Source organism: Musca autumnalis, unplaced genomic scaffold, assembly GCF_047663935.1.
Source record: "Musca autumnalis isolate F117 unplaced genomic scaffold, ASM4766393v1 scaffold_1, whole genome shotgun sequence".
Classification (NCBI taxonomy): domain Eukaryota; kingdom Metazoa; phylum Arthropoda; class Insecta; order Diptera; family Muscidae; genus Musca; species Musca autumnalis.
The window spans coordinates 264399077-264421676 of record NW_027411644.1 but is presented as its reverse complement, the minus strand read 5'-3'; the positions used below and the strand labels follow the sequence as shown (position 1 = coordinate 264421676).

The 22600-nt window shown below is 34.7% G+C and overlaps 1 protein-coding gene across 1 annotated transcript; it reads right to left on the bottom strand.

The window, feature by feature from the left end:
- Window positions 1-6350: 6350 nt before the first annotated feature.
- LOC141389500 (phenoloxidase-activating factor 1-like) lies at window positions 6351-14360 on the bottom strand. Its single transcript, XM_073961087.1, has 5 exons — window positions 14069-14360; window positions 13522-14007; window positions 7184-7289; window positions 6816-7111; window positions 6351-6760 (listed from the first exon to the last, which is right to left on the bottom strand). The coding sequence occupies exons 1-5, from the start codon at window positions 14145-14147 to the stop codon at window positions 6480-6482; spliced, it is 1248 nt and encodes a 415-aa protein (XP_073817188.1). The 5' UTR covers window positions 14148-14360; the 3' UTR covers window positions 6351-6479.
- Window positions 14361-22600: the final 8240 nt, after the last annotated feature.

Here is a 22600-nt window from a genome sequence, read left to right as displayed (position 1 = left end):
CACATCTCACATCTCTCACATCTTTACTCAACGATGTTCTCTAGAACACTGATGAAAAAAGACCAACATAATACAATTTTTTTCTTTTCCTCTTCGCTTACTGCGTTGGTTAACATCAACAAAGCACGAAACACACGTGTTTTACCCATATACTTCACAAAACGTCTGCGTCTCCTATTACACCATGCACACAGCACTTTATTATAAACCAGCATTCCGCAGCTGCGAGAGCCCTGTTGTTACTCTCTTTGACAAAAATCCTCTCCACCCATAAAAAATATGTTCTAACATAAAAAATATGTTGGTACCCAAACATATAAAATTGAGATATGTTACAAAATGTTGCAAACATATATTTGTTAGGACACAAACAAATTATGTTTGGATCTAAACATATATTTGTTTGCAATCAGTCCCAAACAAATATTTGTTTGGATCCAAACATATTACTAACATGTATTTTTCTACGTGCATAAATCCGACAAACATTTTTTTTTTAAGTATCTCGCTTAAGTACAAGCTTTTTATATGTATAATAATGAACATCATCCGTCTCCCAGTTACAGTGGGCACCGCATTAAAAATGCATTTCGAGAAAACTGCGTTTAAAACTTCGATGTTACATACAAATTACAATGAATTTTCTCTTTCTAACGCTCATATCTCAGCTAATTTTTATCCGATCGACTCGAAATTTTTTGCAACATATTTTATTCTACCTGTACTTTAAACTGAGCCAATAAAAAAGTCTGTAAAATTTGTAAATGACCATAACCGCTTAAAATTTTATGTAATCTTATGTAGAAACTCATCACGCTATTATACAGGGATATGAAGTCGTAAAAAACCCTAGTGTACATACCCTCTTTAGCCTAAAAGCTGAGGATATAATAAACAGATTTTACGCAACATGCTCTGGTTTTCAAGAAGAGCTGACACGCGAATTGCAGATGTTTGGCACCAGCTTAAACTTTATCATTTTCTGCAGCCGAAATACAACGCCTGTCATTTAGCAGATATTCACGCTAATGTGTGCATAACAGTACTTACTAATCCGAGCAGCATCCTTATAGTAAGCCTTGTGGTTTCCTGACAGATATAGATTTGGGATTTCAATGCCCTCAGACCTTTGCTTTGTGGGACAAAATTTTTGAGCTTATAACAAAACGTATTGCAACTTAAGTAGGGTTGATTCTCCTCCCAAGGATTGTCTGCTACGTAATAGCCTCCATAGAACAGTACTTCGCCGATTTAATTTTAATTAATTTGTAATTTGCAATTTGTTTCATGAAATTTCCTAATCTCTTAATAAATTATGAGTTAAAAAGAACTAACTTTGGTGTCTTGTTTTGAGAGCCAGGTGACCCAAGTGTCCTGGTTCATAGAATACAATGTCATGATTTGGTATAGTAGAACCTTCATTGCGTATCGGAAATATTTGTTTGACACTTTGCATCACATGTTTATGGTTGGTTTGGTTATTATTGTTGTACTATGCTGGTAATTTTTGATTTATAAAAAAATTCCGTCATTTTTATTTTGTAATTTTTTAATTTGTAATTTTTCTTAAATTAATACAAAACAATTTTCTTGATTCGAAAACATTACGTTGGCAAAGTATTTGCATGTTTATGCATTCCCGCAAACAGGGTTTCTTGAACAGCAAATTTTTAATAGTTTTGGTGACAAATTTTGTTTTCATTAACTAAAATCTGAATTTAATCATTAAAAACACCAACAAAATTTAGCATGACCCTGGCCTTTTAAATCCTGAGCATCGCCAAGTCTTTTTGTGGGCTGTCGTTTCTGTACCTGGAGAGTCGCTTCTAAGAATTAAAAAAAAAAAATATGGGGATTTCTGAATGAAATCGGACACTTTTTTTCCATTGAATTCAATCGCAACCATGCGTGTTTCCTCCGCGCTCCATTTAATCCAAGCTGAACTGTTTTTGCTTCATCTGCTAAATTGGTTTGATATTGTCTTCCCATCACCAGTTAAGATTTCGACATGTACTCCAACAGCACTCCATTGGGAAATTTTCTTCTCGTGAGTTACCAGAAATATGTCCACAAATTAAATATTTGTATACCCTCCACCATATGGAGGGTATAATTAAATTTGTCATTCCGTTTGTAACACATCGAAATATTCGTCCGAGACCCTATAAAGTATATATATTATTGATCAGCTTAAAATTCTATGTCGATCTGACAATGTCCGTCCGTCTGTCCGTCTGTCTGTTGAAATCAAGATACAGCTCGCAATTTTAAAGATAGAGAGTAAAAATTTGGTACAGAAGTTTTTATTACTTGCAGGATGGTTGGTATTGAAAATGGGATATATCGGTCCACGTTTTGATATAGCCCCCATTGAACGGTACTTCCCGATTTTCGGTATTTTTAAGGTTTAGCTTCATTATCCTACCAAAATGGCTGAAATTTGGTTCCTAGTCTTCTTTAGGGGTATAAAACTTTCCCCCAGAATTTTGTCGGTATCGGTCCACACCTTCATATAGCCCCCATAAAACGGTACCTCCCGATTTTCGGTATTTTGAAGGTTTTAGCTTCATTATCACACCGAAATGGCTGGTGGTATGAAACTTTCCCCCAGAACTTTGTCGGTATCGGTCCATTTGAAGTTTTAGCCACATTCTCTTACCGAAATATAGGAAATTTGGTATTTAGTCTTCGTTGAGCCTAAAAACTTTCCGTCAGAAATTTGTCGGTATAAATCGACGTTTTGAAATAGCCCCCATAGAATGGTGCCTCACATTGTTTTACCGAAATTGCTGAAATTTAGTATTAAGTCTTCTTCATACACGAAAGGAAAATAATTATTACATTTTACTTCAATACAACTTGTGGTGGAGGGTATAACAAGTTCGGCGCGGCCGAACTTAACGCCGTTCTTACTTGTTTATTTTATATTAACAAATGTTTGGAAATGTTAACACGCTTATCTCTTTTTGGAAAATGTTTGCCGCTGCCTGTAGAGATGTACAAACTGATTTATATACTTGTAGGGATCTCTAACAACTGCTAATAAAATGTAGCGAACGGAGTGCCTTTTTCACGACTCCGTTTGGATTGCATCCGGATGCTGTTAAATTGTGAGGAATTGGAGTGCCTTTTTCACGACTCCGTTGAACTGCATCCGGATGTTGTTAAAATGTGACAAGTGGATTGCATCCAAATGCTGTTAAAATGTGAGGAATGCAGTGCCTTTTTCACGACTAAGTTTGAATTGCATCAAAATATGCCGTGAAAGAATTAGTCCACATTGCACTACTTCCAATTTATTTTTTAAATCGCGAAAATTTCATCCGAGCCCACTGAAAAATTTTTTTCTATTTTTTATTAGATATCTGATAAAACAACAAAAAAAATACAAAAAAAAATTTCTATTTGGACCAATATTAAAAAAGTTATAAGCATTTATTTGTATATAGTTTTTAAAGAATTCGACTTTTTCAAGACGCGATATCGCTGGAACCTTTAGTAAAAACAAAAAACAAAAAATAACTGAAAATATACCAAAATGTTTTGCCGATGAGCAGCATCACCACAGCAAAAAAATAAAGGATATCAAAAACCTCATCTTGAAAAAGTGTCCAATTTCACTCAGAAATCCCCATATATTTTTCGTTTGAATTACATTGCAAAGAATAATTCCAAAATTATATTTTGGAAACTGTATTGTATGAATCACTTTAATATCAGTGTATCTCATTCCAAGAAGAACATGCTAAAAATGGCTTAAAACGCTGTTTAACTTGAAATTCACCCACATTGTTTGGTATAAATAAAGTATCACACTTCCATTGACATTGTAACCACAATTATAAATAAGCTGTGTAGCGTGCTTTGGCATGACGTGATAAACTTGTTCTCATTGCATGAGTTACAATTTTTAATTCAAGTCATCTTTTGAAATGAACACGTGTGTGTAGAGAGAATTAGCGTTTTGTATGTCGTCATAAAATTCTGTCTTGGAGAAAAAGTTGATGACTGCATTTAAATCACAAGCCAACAACAACTACAGTTCTTTTAGTGATGCATAAATTTACTCGGAAACTATAACCGTATAATCAGATATTACGAAATTTTGCGAAATAAAGCATTGATCAGCAGTGCTATTCTGTATCTCAATTGGTTATAATGAAACTAATAAACAAAAGTTCGCATCATTGTTGCTTTCGGTAGAGCTACATTTATATGGCCAATAATGTGCCTTATCGAAATAATGGTTTAAGACCCCAAGTATGTTTGGACGAAATCTGTTTCAGACAATTTGGAATCGATTTAGCAATGATGTCCGGCTGTCTGTCTGGCTGGTGAGCACGATAACTCTCGAACGTTATATTTTGTCCAAACTTAGTTTAAGTTCGAAGATGGGCTGTATAGGTCAACTCCTTCCGGAAACTCCCCCAAAAAATTGTCGCTAAAATGGTGCGCATGATAACTCTCGAAGGGAGTAACATAATTGGTCATAACTTTGCAGATGGTAATATTGCTTCCAAGCATAGATCGGGTTCGAATATGGAACAAGTGAAGTATAAGACCTCCTTTCGGATGGTGTTGCAATATTTTTCAGCAGGTTGTCCTTGTCCGGCCCCTTTTACCACGGTAAAATTTTTTCGGGGGCAAGTTCATACTTCCTGATATATTGACCTAAAAACTCCAAGAAACCTTGACGGCACCAACTAAAATGTCAAATCCGCAAGATATGTAATTCAATCAAGGAGTTTCTGATTGTGTTTTTTTCATGTAATCATGTATCAGGGTGGTATATGAACTATATCGGTGCCTTCTTTCGGGAGGTACCTCCCACGCAAAATTACGAAAAAAATCAGTTTAACAGCTAATATCTGACAGTTTTGAAATTATTTCCAAAAAGTTCTTCTTGCGGGCCCTCTTACGACGGCGCAATTGTTTTCCAAGATAATGACCTACAATCTCCAAAAAAAGCCAATTAATTGGGTAGTACGTAAGATAAATCTTGAAGGGAGAATCCAATTTGGTCCAAACGTTATACATCGTATTATTTCTTACAGCCTCGAATTACGTCCGAATATCGACTACGTTGGACTCTTTCGGGTACCTCCCACACAAAGTTTTGAAAGAGCGCACTTTAAGGACTCGTCGCGATCGTATATTTTATTGTTGGAAACATGTTTTTTATGCGGCCCTAGTTAAGACGGTACAATTTTTCGGATGCAAATCCATACCCTATAGACGTCAGAAGTATTGTGTTTGATTATTTTCGTTAGGTCAGAGGCTGAGGTTATATCTCTGTCGGCGCAGATAACTGATACTTTCTTACTTGTTTTAAATCTTCTCCAGCATGATTTATCTACTTTTTCATTCGCTGAAGCCAATTGTTGAAGCACTTTTTCCAATCTGATTGAGAGACCTCCAAAACATGGTTATTGAACGCTTTTACGGCATCTTCAGGGGATTACTGGTATTTTTCGGGCTCATATGCATAGTTCCGTGATTCGTCACCTAGGATCTTCTTATAAACGTCTTTTGAAGCATCGCGATCGTATTTTTTCAAAATTTCTTGCACTGATCGACACGGTATCCAACGAAAAATCCCATTTTTGTTCATGCAATATCGAATGTTAGTTGGTGGAAGAAATGCCCAAGGGTACCTCTATCTCACGGTATATAAATTCTTGCATTTTGAACGTCCCTCACGACCTTCGTTTCTGATTGAATTCATTAAACAAGTTTTTCTCAGTGCTATAAGGTGATACTCGTCAAAGATTTAATTTGATCGATGCAGTCTTGCCGCGATATTCTACGTCGAAAGTTATGAAAAACGATCCAACAAAAATGTTCATTCTTTTGCAAAGCGATTATTTCATGTCACTGTAACCAAAACAACACATGGTCTTATGTCAAACTGTACTGACTACGTTTATGTTGAACCATGGCACAATTACCCAGGTAGTGGCATCGTAAAATGTTAAATATGTTATGTCAAAACTTTCTTTATGTTGTTGGGGATATTACAACAAAAATTATTTTATTATAAAGGGATTTGACTTTTCATATTCGATCAGCTGGTGTGATACCACTACCTGGTAGTTCTGCCATGTGCTGAACCATATTAAACTTTCCAATGGAAATGTCAAACGTCTCCTGGCAGCACGTAGTGTTGCCTAGGTTCGAAACTTTTCGATTATCCTACATGAAGTTGGGGCGCGTTCGTTAGGATATCACAGCCTTTTTAATGCTTAATTAAATTACAATTACTTTTAATAAATCTTTATGAATTTTTCGACGTTTAAAATCTTTTGACAATTGAAAACCTTAACGAGCCTCATAAGGATCATCACAGCATAACATTAAAAATGCATTTTTATTACAAATACAAAGAATTGAATAAATTATTGTAATTATCTTAATTATAAATTAAATTTTCTAAAAAAAAAATAAATAGCATTAATTTGAAATCCCAAAACGTGCGTCGGTCACGCTCCCCGAATTTGATCACTTATCCAATTAATGAAAGTTCGAACTCTTGTGTAAATAGCTGGCTTGCCATTACCACATCCCACACCATATGACACAATACCCTCCAGCAGCCAACCATCTTTGGTGCGACGTGCCAAGGATCCGCCAGAATCTCCTCGACAACTATCTTTACCCTTTTCTCCACCTACACATAGACGTGATGATTCATTACGGATTTTACATTTTTCATCATCCAAGCAGATAACATCAACAATGCGTTTCTCATCGGTGTAATTTGCTAAAATAAGGTGAAATTAATAATGGCTACAGTCACATTATGTTCATTTATTTACCCGATTCACTACCACCCCAACCGGCCACTGTTAGTCTGGTACCATTTTTCGGTGGCGGTAGCCCAGGCATTACTAGCGGCAGACATACTGGAGCTACCGAGTTCGAATAGATTATATCTTTTTGTGTTTTCACCAATGCAACATCATTGTAAATCTTTCGCCTCTTTGTAACGAAGAAATCTTCGTGTACCCAAGTTTTTTCTACAAGAATTCGTTGAAATGGATCTATGCAGTAATCATCTGCATCACAATCTTTTTCAGTTTCAAGATTATGATCACCAGCTCTTATGGATTCTCTGGAATAAAAAAAAACAATTAGACGGATTCTTCAAAATAACTTTAAACATATAGTTAAAGGTTTTACTTACAAAACACCAATGGTTTCAATTTCTCCCCTAACACAGTGTCCTGCAGTTAAAATGTATCTGTTTGTCAAAATACTACCAGCACAACCAATTGTTAAAAAGTCATCAGCTGGAAAAACAAATGGAAAATGTTATTTACCGGACATGACAGAATGGTCGGGTGATATTGAATAAGTGCAGAAAAATTTTTGGAAGACAAGAAGCAACGTATGGTTGCCCAGAAAAAAACTGACTTTTGACTTTGCAAATTTTGTGGCCTTTTCGTGACAACTTTGAACGTATCGAATAAATGTGATCAATATATTTCCTGTCCATAGGGAACTTGATATGCCAAACTAAAAATGCGCTATCCCTACGAGTACACGCTGGAAAAAAGGCCTCTCTAACATATGTCCCAAACATATTTTGCAGCAAACATATATACATATGTTTGCAACAGTCCCTAACATAAAATATGTTTGAGTCCCGCAAACAAATATATGTTTGAGAGCAAACAAATATTTGTTTGGATGCAAACAAACATACATATTTTTAGGTGCAAACAAATATATGTTTGAGTGCAAACAAATATTTGTTTGCATCCAGTCCCAAACATATGTATATTTGTTTGGATCTACACATATTTATAACATATATTTTTCTGCGTGTACGCATTCAAGGGCTGGAACAAAAGAATTTCACCAAGAACGACATGGAGACAGACTCACACCGATTGGACTTTCCTATCGAAATAATAAGTGGATAATTAAACGTGCCCGTACAACTGACATGAGGTAGTTCGGCCGGGCCGAAATTTGTATACCCTCCACCATAAAATATTCTTAACCAAAATGAAATAAGTTGTTTCCTTGCCTGTCCACAATTTCACGTGCAAAAATTGTACCTCCGTGGATATTCCAAATGCCTAAATTATGTAATCTAATTTAAAAAATTTGGTAATTTTATATGAGGGCTATATCAAAGTGTGGACCTATGTAGATAATTTTTGGTGGAAAAGTTTTGTGATTACAGGGAGCATAAAATGTCAAATTAAGGGTAGTTCCGTCAAACAATGTAGCCTCAAAATGCCGAAAATTGGGAGGTTCTGTTATATGGGGCAATACCAAAACATTAACCTATAATGACGATTTTTCATGGAAAACTTTCGTGATCCCTAAGAACCTTAAATGTAAAACTACACCTCGTTTGGATCGGTAGGTACCGTTATGTGGGGGATATACCTACCCAGCAAACCAATCGTACCGACATCGTAACGAAATCGGAACAAAATTCGGACGCTACGTCCGATGTCGGATCCGAAAGCGTAACGTTGTCTTAACGAAAGTTGTATTAATTGTTTGACTTATTTTCGGAACGAAATGTCGGAGCGAAATCGGTCAGAATTCGGAACGAAATCGGAAGAAAATCCTTGGGAAATTCGGAAAGCGAATTTTTTTTCCGAATTTTCGTACAGATTTCTCAACAATTTCGGAATAATATCGTATGAAAATCGGAGATACCTCTTCCGAATCTTCGTAAAGATTTCTGAACGATTTTGGAATAATGTCGTATGAATATCGAAGGAAAAAATTCTTCTCTGGCGCATTTTTTATTGATTATGTTTTTTTATTGGAAGACTGTAATTTCAAACGTTTCTAATCATTTTCACTATTATAATTTCCAGAAACCAAAAACCAATTTCCAGAAACCAATTCTCCAGAACCAAAAAATTACAATCGAGCAACGGCGACATGCCATGCTGTCGAAGATGTCATAATTTTCATTCCGTTTATTTCTGGTATTCTGTCGCAATTAAATATTTAAGTATTTTGGCACCAAATCCTGATCTGTTGATATTATATATTTCTTTTAAATGGAAAATACGGGTAATTGTATGTAAATTAAGATTATTATAAAAATGCAAATGTAATATTAGATGTGGTCAATAATTTGTCATGTCAGTAAGTGATGTTTTTGATGTACATAGTCTGTGGTATCGTCCATGTGTTCTTTGGAGTAGAACTTTCGGTATCGGCGCGTATTCTCGTAAATATATCTATTTGGTGAGAGGTGACGATATTTTGTGTAGAATTTTTCATCATTTGACACTTTTCACCTATAACCAAGTTTTATATTACTTCCATGTATCAACTAGAAAAAAGAAGGAAAAAATTTTCATCAAAAAAGTTGGGAAATACTTTCATGTTTTTTTCAGCAAAATTGATACTGATATTTTCATGCTATAGAATGTAAATAGACATTTAATTTCTTTGGTGACCTGTGGTGAAATTTGACGAAGAATACTTTTGTCTCTGACATCATCTCCCTAAAATTATGTTTTGTGAGACAATTTTGAATAAACTCAGATGAAGTCCAACATTAACCCTAAAACGTGTTTTTCATTTTTAGTGATTCCTGGCGATTAGACAAGAGTTACAGATTTGGTGTATTCTGAGAGCAATAGTAAAATTTTATGGCGAACACATTTTTAATGAGTTTTTGAAAGATTTTCGAAAAAAGGACAAAAAGACCCCTTTGATGAACCGCATGAGGGTTAAAATTTTTAACAGAAATATTTCCCACACCCTCCTAAGTAAAGTTGCCAAAGATACTATATACCTGATATACAAGGATTCCAAGATATCTAAACTCGAATATTTCGAAAAATTTAAAAATGGGCGGAACTTGCCCCGTCTATTTTGGTTACTTTCCGACGTAAACTTTAAAAACGCCGATACACGTGTCTCATATTTTTAGCTCTACTTTCACAATCTACTCGATTTTCCTTGTCATTTTTTGTTGTCGCACAGTGTTATTTATGAAAACACCACGAATTGTTTTCGACAATCTAGGATTGTTAGCAACCTATGCGTCTGACCATCCATACAGCAGTTGAAATGTAAGTGCAAACCGATGACATCCAAACAGAAGAAACAATATTCTACATCTACAACATATTAAAGATTTGACGATTTCAGAAACAACTAAGGGAAGAATTACAGAACCTTCCTGTTGACAGAAATGTTCCTATAGCGGAGTTAGATGAGTGTGTGGATGAACTCAGTTTTGTATGCAAAGCACCCTTAATGAAAATGTTCCGAGACAAACGGGAAGGCGAAGTCCCCTGGTGATCTAGCACCGAACATCAAGAGATTGAAAAAGTGATCCTCAAAACGGACATCAGGTATCTAAGCATCACATCACATCATTAAGGAAATACGTACAATACACGACAGGTATTGCTTTAAGTCACATCTAGGATGGTTTCTAGAATCCAAATCTCAAGCGAATCCCGAAACCTATGGGAAAGTGAAAAGACCAGTAGGCCTCTACTTGAGAAAACCTAGTGGTGGACTGTTCGGTAGCAGCGGAACTACGATCATCATCAAGAATTTAAAAACAGAAATCCTGGCAGACCATATTCATTCATCCATACCTTTCGCTAGCTCGTTGATGTGGCGGCGGAAGGAATGAAGAAAACACGTCTTTAGACGATTTCAGTAGGCTATATGCAATGGTGGCGGATTCGTTGATGCAGAAATGGTCGTATTAGCGAAAGAAAAGAAATCTTATAATATTGACTTGATCCCAGACATTGCGCTGAAAAAGGAGGCTATTTTTCTTTCGCTTGGAAAGAATCACTTGTGGTTCCAATTCCGTAGCCTGGATTTGACGCTGGCCTATGTGGAAGTTATAGGACAATTTCCCTTTTGTCGTCCTTTGGGAAATTGTTTGAATGATTTTGTACTAAATCGCATCAATCGAGTCATCGGTAGAGGAAAAATACTGAGATGATGTCATGTGCTACGACCCCGATTTGGGCATTCTGTAAGGCTAACGGCTATATACAGTGCTGCTCAAAACATTTACAACTGAGATGCCTATATCACATTCAGTCTATTTTTAGGAACATTTTGAGTTTTAAAATATGTTTGTTTTTGTTATTTGATTTTTTATTGACCATATTTTCAAGATTTAAAAAGGATTATTCAGTTATAAACACTTTTGTTTCAAAAATGTGTGAAATATCGGAGGAACACATGTTTTTGCCTGCTCAAAACATTTGCAACTCCGTGTTACGAATATCTATTATTATTTTATTTTTTTTGACAAGTCTATTATTGATTGGCATCAAATTGTTTTTAATCAGAAGAAGGGGGCAAAAAGCTTTCATGAGTAGTACATTTTATCCCACATATGTTTACTTCTGATAGACAAGCATGCCGAAAACAAGACATGTCTAATTTTTTAACAAAAACTTAAATTATGACCAGAAATTTTTATCAACGCTTTTTGAAAATTGTGGATCCAACGAGGTCCAAAAATAAACATATGAACATCACAATATCTAAAACTGATCTGGATACCGCGTAAAAAGAACTAAAATCGCCATAAGATGGGAAGAAGATGCGAGGACAACAACATCTACTGCAGGGGATGATCAAATAATTATACGAATTATTAAGCAGATCTCTCAGAGGTCATAAACAGATGTTAAAAAAAGACTTGACACCGATAAATCTATACAAACACCTCCGATACATACCAAGGATAACGGTATACCAAAATAGGCAAATTTTGGGAAAACATTAATTTCCAGGAAAAATAGAATTTTTCATAGAAATTATGCAAAAATGTGTGGTTATGTTTTTGGAGTAGTGAAACCGAGTACTTCTCTTCGATTTTAAATCTATAATTAAGTTATATGACTTGAAAAAATTTGATTGATCACCAGAACGAAGGACAATAAAATTTGTCCCCGTATACGAACAAGTTGACCCAAAATGTAGGAGGTGTTTTATATTGCCCTGGAGGTATTTTTATGGACAGAAATGGTACAGGATGCATGGGGTCGACATGTTTAACAGATCCAAGAACTAACCGGAAAGATAGCATTTCAAAATCGCACCTTGTACACTCCAGAAATGCCATATAACAGGATGTTTTGACATAATACCGCTTCTAGTAATTTTTGCAAATATGCTTAAGTTCTTATCGGACCAGATCAACTTAAGTAATCTAAATTCATATAGGAGTTCCCGGGGCTCTAATCTGGACTCTAGACTATTAAATATCGAATAAAACCTTGGCATTTAACAATTATCCTTAGAGCACAGGATTCCAAAGGATATATTAATTTATTTAGTTAACTGGTTTACTTTACGATGTCTCCAGATAATAAATAAAATGTTTAATTCACAATATATTATCAAAACAAAAATAATTTCTTCAGATTTTGAATCAAATTTTCTCAGTTGCAAATATTTTGAGCAGAACCAAAAGTGAGTTCGAGCATTGCTTTGTATATTTTTTGTAAAATAAGTGCAAGTTTTGCAAATTAATTTTTAAATCTTTAAAAATGGTCCAATAAACAATCAATCTTCAAAAATAATTGAATTTCAAATCCACAAACTACCTTAGAACTACATCAAATATTAACTAGTCATTCCAGTTGCAAATGTTTTGAGCTGCACTGTACATATCCACATGGAAACACTCCAAGAATATTTCACCAAATAGGTCTTTTAACCTCAAGGTTGGAAAATTCACGTCAGTAGTATTCAAGGAAAAACCAAACTCCACTGCAAAATCCTCATGCCAAAGCCACATCATCGGAATATATGATGATATCACATATAGTAAAGTGTGGTTTTGGCTTTATTTGAAAGTGCTTGCCATGCACTTTATTCACAAATTTTATTTCATATAAATATTCAAATGCTTGCAACGAAACAAGGCAAATATTTTTTAATGCGCTGTCGTTCTTAATTATATGACCGCCACTGTATGAATAAGTATAATGCGCGAGTTAATTTCAATCATGACCGTTAATAAGCGCTAACGTCTGACTATGCTATTGGACACGTAAACCTCTTCATGAATTCAACGAATTTTTCATATGAACTCATATTTAAATAATTCACAACATTCAAAATAGTTTTGGAATATGCTTTAAGTGCCGTACACATTATCAGTTTTGTCTGTAGATTTTTCGAAATTATCGATAACTGTCCAAACGTCCAACAACCATAAAATATTTTGTGGTTGCATGATGAATGAAAAAAAAATGATCGGCCACACTAGCAAGCAATCGAGCAAGTCCGTCATTCAAAACTGGCAATGTGTACCCAGCTGTAGATTTGGTACTCTGTTATGAAGCTTTTAAAACATCTTCAAATACAATAAAAGTTAGAATACCTATAAATTAGGATTGGGATTCATTTAAAATTTAGGTTACTGATATTTATGTTTAAAAATTATTTCACATTTTTCTAATTTGCATACAGTTCTTAGCACAATAAGCCAAGTTTTTCCCCTAGATAATTGTTTTTAATTGTTAATATAATGTGTTTTCATCTTACCAGTTCGATATTCCAAATTGACTAGCCATGGAAATTCACCCAATTCTGCTTCCCATCCACCATGAATTTTATCACCCACCGTCAGGGGTCCACATACTCCAGGCTTAGGAAACAAATCCTTCGTAGTGTCATTTACTAGCATGGTCAACATTTCGGTGGCATTTTTCTTATTTTCACTATTATCATTTTCATTTGGTGAAAAAATGTTGGCGCTGCTACGAGAAATTTTATCTTCGTTTGGTTTTTCAAAACTTCTTACGAACGAAGGAGCCACAAATGGAATTCTTCTATAACCGTCATCATCGTCATCGGGAAAAACAATGCTGTTGCCAAAAGTGCAACAAACGTAAGGTGGTAAACCCCGACCATAGCTGCAATGCCAGTTGATAATATCGTTGTCACCACCACCACTTTTCAAGCGAAGACATTTTTCCAACGATAAACATCTTCCCAGACGTCCATAAGGATTGTGACATAAATTGGAAACTTAAGGTAAATAAATTTTTTCAATTAATTTCCCTTGCAATTTGAAATTCTGTTTACCCACCTCCAGTTATGGTAATTGTATTCGCTGAAATATTACTGCATCCAGTAATTATTAACAATATTATGAAATTGTATTTCATTTTTATTGGACCACTAAACTGCTTAATATAATTCTTAGTATGATCTTCTCTAGCTGCTAAACACTTGTAAACTGACTGAATGTTGTTTTCTCAGCACAATATTTGTATATAAAGTTTTTTATTATTTTTTTTTCTATGAATCAACTTTGCTCGCAAATAATTTTTACGCTGCTGCTTAATATGCTATAGTACTGTACAGCAGTTATTCGCTATGAATAGAAAAGCTTTCTCAGTTATAGGGTAAGTGCACCAGTAGTCGGCACTTTAAGGATTCTCGTATCTTTAGCCGTATGTAATTCCGAGTCTAAATGTCCAATCAAATTGAATTTAAGTTGTTATGATTCGTTATTTTGTGTAGTTTTAGATTATATAAACAAATGTTTTGATTATTTCTGTTCAACATGCAAAAATTACAATTTTTGTGAAATACTGTTTTTTCACCAGTAGTCGGCACCATTACCCAATAGTCGGCATGATATGATCCAGTAGTCGGCATGTTATATTTAAATAAAGAAAAAATGCATACTTTATATTTTTTCTTAAATATTTGAAAGAACAATAGCTTAAGCATTAGTTATTTATACATTTCTAGTTTATTATATACATTTCTATTGATTTTACTTAAAAAAATAAGGAAATTTAAACATATTGTTTAAATAAATTAGTTCGTACCAATAGTCGGCATCTATTACCCAGTTGTCGGCACCCCACAACGCACGTACTTCAAATCATGGCTAATGTTGCTTTAAATCGCTAAGGTTCCTTTCAAATTGAAACAATTTTGTTATTAATTAGCATTTAAAGTATTTGTTTAGTATTTTTTATAATTATTAGCTAAAAGTAATCGATAAAAACCAAGGTTTATAACCCCATGCCGACTCCAGGCAAATTTTATATTTTTTTGTCCCTAAAGTCGGCATCAGCAAAAATTGCACAATTATAAATATTTTTAAAATTTTCTTTTTCTAAAGTGTTCTTTTAACTGTTCTCTACCTATATGACAAAAATGTTGTGGAAAATTTCTTCATTTTAATATAATTCCAGAGCTTATAAGGTTAACATGTCCACAATTTTTTTCTTAAGAAACATGCATTTTCGGTTGTGGTGAAAACCCTTCACTGACAAAAACTTAAATTTCGATATAAAAATTGGTCCTAGCGCAATGAAATTTTATATAAAGTTAGCTGACAATATTGTTAAAGCATTTTTAAGATTATTTTCCTATTTTGTTTTCTTAATTTTCAGTTATTTGAGTTCAAATTCAAAAGGTGCCGACTACTGGTACATTCCGACATTAGGTGCACTTACCCTAGCAGTTATAGGTTCAAAGAAAACTGACGTTGCCTATTAATAAACCCTTAAAAATAAATTGTGGTGGTGTTGTGGATTTAAACAGATTAAAATAATGACTTGTTGCATGTCAGGAGTAAGAAATTCATAAGATAATGAAATAAATGTGGCAACGAAGTATATGGTAAAAACTATGAAACGAACGATGAATGCGAACTGTTGACAACATCTTAATATGAGGCGCTCAGCGCCAAAATGGCCTAAGCCAAAAAAATGGTTCTGAGAAAAACGAAGTTAAAATAAAATACGTTTTTACAGTGTTTTATTTAATTTGCTTTGGTGTCCGTTTAGTTCAAATCTAGTAACTCATTTTTAACACAGTTGCAGTTGACCAATCGAACTGAAACTTTGCACACTTTTCAGATTTGGATGACAATACATGAATATGTATGAAACCAAAACCAATATGGGGTCAATTTTTCCTATAGCCCCTATATAGCGGTACCACCCGATTTCAGGCGTTTTGAGGATTTTGTCTTCATTTTTTTGTCCGAATTGACTGTAACTTGACATGTGGAGTTACCAAACTCCCCACCAAAAATTGTGGACATGGGTCAGATTTTGGTGTAGCCCCATATAACGGTACCACTCGATTTCAGGCAATTTAAAGTTTTTTATCGGCCTAAATTTACTGTAATTTGGTTATGGACTTCTCAGTGGTCAAAAAATTTATTTACTAAAAAGTTTAAAATAAAAAATAATTAAATAATTAACACTGTGCAACACGAAAATTATTAACCATATTCTGATACCGCAGTGTGATAGAAGACCAAAAAATAGAAGACACGTGTCTCGCCGTTTTTCCCTATCTCATCAACTTTCGCGGTTTTAGGCCTCTAAAGGTTTGAGGCTTTGATGTAAAAAGGGGTAATTTTTCAAGACTATATCTTCCAAACGGTTGAAAAATTTTAATTTATCTTAGAGGCAAAGTTGTAGATCTTGTCTTAAGGAACAAAAAATGTGAACACATATAATCCATCAAACTTCATCTGCAAGGTCAAAATCGCAAGGTTAAATTGCTTTTAAAATCTTTTACCGGCTTTTGGTCTGCAGCTATCAAACCGATCAAATTTGAAGGAAACAACCAACTACAAAAATGTACCTCAGATCCCAATAAACATCTTTGTAGAACATACGATCTCTGTATAGACGGTTCTTAAAGGTCAAAATAACAAAGCAAATGGGATTTTTATCATTTTTTCTCTGATTCTGGTCCACAGATACTAAACCGTTCAATATCACTGTGCAACATTCTTAAGGTAATGTTGGGCAAACAATTTGAGCTGCGGACTTTTTGAAAGTACAGGCCCAAACGACAAAAATCCTAGTTGGGTTTTGATGTGTCAGATACAGCTTAGATATTATGGCCCCATCTAAACTTGGTTAAATATTGACTTTTAAAGCAATTCTCGGAATCTTATGTGAATATTCATCTGACCGCTGAAGCAAATTTGTAGATAAGGGCAAGAATAAAATATTTGGAGAAATAATGAACTCGAAAAACTACATTTATTGCCTCAAATTTTATGAAATATCGAAAATTTTCATAATTTGTATACATTTCGCACTATATCTCCAAAACCGTTAATTTTTTCTTTATGTTTTCTTTATGTTTGGCAAAATATTCGCTGGAATGTAATACACAACTCTTCAGAACATGTCATTGTTGTAGAATGCCTCTATCACTTTGTTTTCAGTATATTTTAACCGTCCATTTAATAAATATCTCAATAATGTGGCGAAATCCGTAATGCAAGAATAAACTGTGGGTGTGAACTGTGTTTGAAATACGTGTTATAAAAGATATGATGCAAAATACCGCTAAAACAACAAGAAATAAGCATTGTAGAGTTTCAGAATATTCTGAAGAATTCCTGAAAACTTTATTTTGGAATATTTTTGCTAAAGGTTACTTGTTTTAACTCCCAATAGTTTAGCTGATACTGACCAGAATTACAGCAATTATGTAAAATTTTCTATATTTTCACAATTTTGATGTTCAGCAAATTTAAGGCTACAATATTGCCAAAGACAGCAAGTCCAAATTCCTAATCGTTTCTGAGATGAAGTCCCGATAAATGTTTTTGCCCGGTTTAGATATGGCTATACAATACGAACTGGATCTGACAGGACAAAACCCTAGTAGGGTTTTTGTAGTCTCAATATGTAGTTTTCAAAAATGCATACTAGAAGTTGTTTGCATTTTTAGTGTTGCATAGTGTATTCAAGAAAACAACCAACTGCAATAATGTAGCAAAGACATCAATGAATAACTTTCTGGAATATGTGAAATGTTTATGAATAATTTAATTGTTCTTGAATTTCAGCCCTGAGAATCATTCCTAGAATCCTCATATGTTCTAGAAAGTTGTTTACTGATTTTTGGGCGGTTGGGTATCTTTGGACCAGAATCGGAGAACAAAGTGTAAAAATTTAATATTTTCAAAAGTTTTTTGCTATTTTCACCTTTAAGAACCGTTCATAGACATTTCGCATATTCCAGGAAGTTGTTCATTGATGTCTTTGCTACATTATTGCAGTTGGTTGTTTTCTTGAATATTGAACGGTTTAGTATCTGTATCGGTAAATGTTTTCTTTGCTCACTATTTATGCATTTTGTTCCATATTTTTATACCCTCCACCATAGGATGGGGGTATATAAAGTTTGTCCCTACGTTTGTAACTACTCGAAACAATCATTGTAGACCCCACAAACTGTATATATTCTTGATCAGCGTGCAATTCTACATCGATATAGCCATGTCCGTCCGTCTGTCCGTCTGTGGAAATCACTCTATCGTCCAAACGGATTGACGTAGGTGGATGAAATTTTGGGAAAATCTATTATATGTACGTAGGACTTTTGTATTGAAAGCGGGCTATGTAGGTCCACGCTTTCGTGTAGCCCCCATACAAAATGACGCGTGACGCGTCGTCGTTTTAAGGAATTTTAAAGATATTTGTCCCATTTTACCACCGAATTGGTTGTAAATTGGTACCAAAGTTGGTTTATATAGGTCCACGTTTTGGTATAGCCCCCATATAACGCCCCATATAAAGTACGCGTCATTATACCCTCAGCCTTTAGGCTAAAGAGGGTATTTACACTTTGATACGACCAAAAATGTGCCTCATAGAAATAATGGTTTTAGACCCCAAGTATGTTTGTACGATATCCGTTTCAGACAATTTTGAGTAGATCTAGCAATGTCCGTCCGTCTGTCTGTCTGTCTGTCTGTCTGGCAGGCTGGTGCGCACGATAACTCTCGAACGGATCAATCGATTCGGTTCAAATTTGGGGTATCGAAATATTTTGTCCAGATTCGATTTAAGTTCGAAGATGGGCCATATAGGTCCACTCCTTCAGGTACCTCCCCCACAAATGTTCAAAAATTGTCGCAAAACTTGTGCGCACGATAACTCTTGTAGGGAATAACCGATTTGGTGCATACTTTGCACATCGTGTAATTTCTACCAAACTTAGATGAGGTTCCAATATGGACTCAATCGGTCCACTCCTTCGGGTACCTCCCACACAAAATTTCGGAAAAGTTCAGTTTAGGACCTGGTCTTGAATCGCTTTGATTTTTGTTTACGCAAGTTGTATTTGCTGTCCTCTATACGATGCTGTAAGTTTCATTAGGGGCAAGTCCATACTTCCTGAGAAAATAGCCTGAAAGTTACAAAAAACCCTATGACACCGTGTGTAGTGGTTGGAGCGCAAGATAACTCTCGAACGGACAAACCGATTCGGTTCAAATTTTGGCTTTCGTAATATTTTACCCAAACTTAGTTTAAGTTCGAAGATGGGCTATATCGGTCTACTCCTTCCGGTTCCTCCCCCACAAAAGTTCGAAAATGTTCGGAAAATTTGTGCGCACCATAACTCTTGAAAGGAGTTACCGATTTTGTCCATACTTTGCCCATCGTGAAATGTGTACCAGACTTAAATAAGGTTTCTATATGGACTCAATCGGTCCACTCCTTCGGGTACCTCCCATACAAAATTTCGGAAAAGTTCAGTTTAGGGTCATCTCTCGAATCGCTTTGGTTTTTGTTTTAGCAACTTGTATTCACTGCCCTCCATACGACGGTACAAGTTTCATCAGGGGCAAGTCCATACTTCCTGAGAAAATAGCCTGAAAGTTGCAAAACCCCCTATGACACCGTGTGAGGTGGCTGGAGCGCAAGATAACTCTCGAACGAATCTGCCGATTTGGTCCAAAATTTGGCGTTAGTAATATTTTGTCCAAAGATAGTTTAAGTTTGAAGATAAGCCAGATACCTACCCCACAAAAGTTCAAAAATGTTCGGAAAAATTGTTCGTACGGTAACTCTTGAAGGTAGTGGCCGAATTGGTCTATACTATACACATCCTAATATATCTACCAGATGTAGATCAGGTTCAAATATGGACTATATTTGTCCACTCCATCCGGTACCTCCCACACAAAATTTCGGATAAGTTCACTTTAAGACCTGATATCGAATCACTTTGATTTTTGTTTAAGCAACTTGCATTCGCTGCCTCAATTACGACGGCAAAAGTTTTTTTAGGGGCAAGTCCATACTTCTTGAGCAAACAGCCCGAAGAGTGTAAAACCCCCCTATGGCACCATATGTTGTGGCTGGAGATCCACTTCCATAACGGTCAATGTCGATCCATTCCTTTTAGTATCCCCTCCGCAAAACTTTTGATATTTAATCCTAATCAACATTTTTGTCGGTTCAAACGCCCACAATTTTTGAAACCCCTAAATACATACGTATTTTGGGAAAAAATTGTTTCAATATACAGGCTGAGGGTATATCTCTGTCGGCAAAGCCGACTGATACTTTTTTACTTGTTTTAATATATTTTGAATGTATTAGTCCCATTTGACAACAGAATCGGTTGTAACTTTGTATTTTGTGTTTCCAGAGGCTAAAAAACATTTCCACCGTAAAGTATTTATATAGGTCCACGTTTTGATATAGCCCCCATAGGACGATATCTCCCGATTTTCGGTATTTTGAAGGTTTTGTCCTCATTATCACACCGAGATGATGGAAATTTGGTATTTAGTCTTCGTTGGGGGTATAAAATTTTCCCCCAGAAATTTTTAGGTATAGGTCCACGCCATCATATAGTCCCCATAGAACGGTACCTTCCGATTTTCGGTATTTTGAAGGTTGTGGCCACATTAATTCACCGAAATGGCTGAAATTTGTGGTGGAGGGTATAAAAAGTTCGGCCCGACCGAACTTAACGCTTTTCCTACTTGTTTGTTTTCCAATCAATCACAATACTGTTTAAATACTTGTTGTAATGCATCAATTGTTACCATTTTAATTTTTGAAAACTATTTTTTTATATTTATGTGTTATTTTGCATGTATACGTAAACAAACATCAGCTAACAGTTTATATCCTCGAAATACTAAGTGTAACCAGCACAGATTAACCCACTGGATCTATTAAACCCAGTGGGTTAACCTTCAATAGTGTAATAGCTCATTTAGACTAGCCATAAATCCTCGACTGGATTTAATAAATCCAGTACAAATCTCATTGCATTTAGATATACATTTTGAAGGATTTAAATGGCAGTCAGCTGATTTTTGTTCGTAGCACAATTACCAAGGTAGATGCATCAGCCCATCTGATCGAATTTGAAACGTCAAAAGAATTTTTTGTAAATCGAATTCGTCTCAAAAAACATACGTCAAATTACAAATTTATTGTTTAATACTGAAAATGTTAGCAAATTATGCTACTAATGCTAACTAACGAGCAAATAAAAAATTCTTTTATCGCAGTTTGCCCATCTAAAATAAATAAAAAAATTATTTTTATCGTTTAGACATCGTAAATATTAGTCTTGGTTGATTAAAATGAACTTTGTACATCAAAACAAATTTAATATTTCCTCCTTGTTTACAAATTTTTACATTTTAAATTATTTTTAGTGTAGCAATTCACCGATGCATCTACCTTGTTTCTTGTGCCTTTTGTATTTTCAACTTTTTGTATTTTCTAACAACATGTTGCAAAAAACAGAGTTGTATACGAGGATTTATGCCAGATTTAAAACAAATCCACTCAATACTAGGATTTATTTATATATGGGAAATCTGGTAGATTTTGGCTGGATTTATCAAATAAAACCTGATAATGTGCTAAATCCGGCTAATGAAGTCATATCTAAATGGGCTATAACCGGGGTATAACACCTTCTTATTCCACCATGCACGTACCCAGCCGAAATGGTTGTGTACATAAGCGCGAACATTAAAAAACCACGTAGAATACACTAACATTTGTTTCGTTAATAAAGTATGAGAAAATATTAAGTTTAATTTTTTGTGGAATAAATACAAATAAAATATAATTAAATATAAATTATATCTTCAACTTATTAGGACTATAATGACATTATTTAAATGTCATAAATACATATGCAAGAATTAAGTTATGCCTAAACAAAACTCTCCTATCTAATATCTAAAATGTTGACAATTTGCAAAAGGGTTGCTATGGGTGATAGAGGTATATTTTTTGAAGATTAGGCCTTTAAGGGTACGAAGTGTGTTAAAAAAATTTCCATTTGTATTGTGAAAACAAGTGGAACCATAATTACAAAATATTCTTATACATATTGTCCGACGTTTTATATGTATCCCTATGGGTAATTAGAGTTATTTTTAATATTTATTTTAGTAACGTCATGAAGAACAGTTGGAAGTAATTGTTTTGAGTATCCACTTCATCTTACACAAATATAATATCTTGTCGTTTTTATGATTTCAGAATAAAAATAAATTCTAAATCACAATAGGAATAACTTTTTTGTGTTTTTCCAAATTATGAATTGCCATTGAGGTACTTAAGGACTGATACCTAGCGGTGAGTTCAACATCCGTTCTTTTGGGTCTGCTCTATTTTTAGAGTTTATTGTACACGTAGAATTATCCTATTTGTTGGCTTTGAAAAGTCAAAAAATCATCGAAAAGTAGTTGGAAGTATTTGTATAACTTACAATTCCCAATTCATTTTCACCAGAAATCATAAGAGAAAACCCCATCAGCAAGCAGACCACATGCAATCAAATATTTTTCCGATTA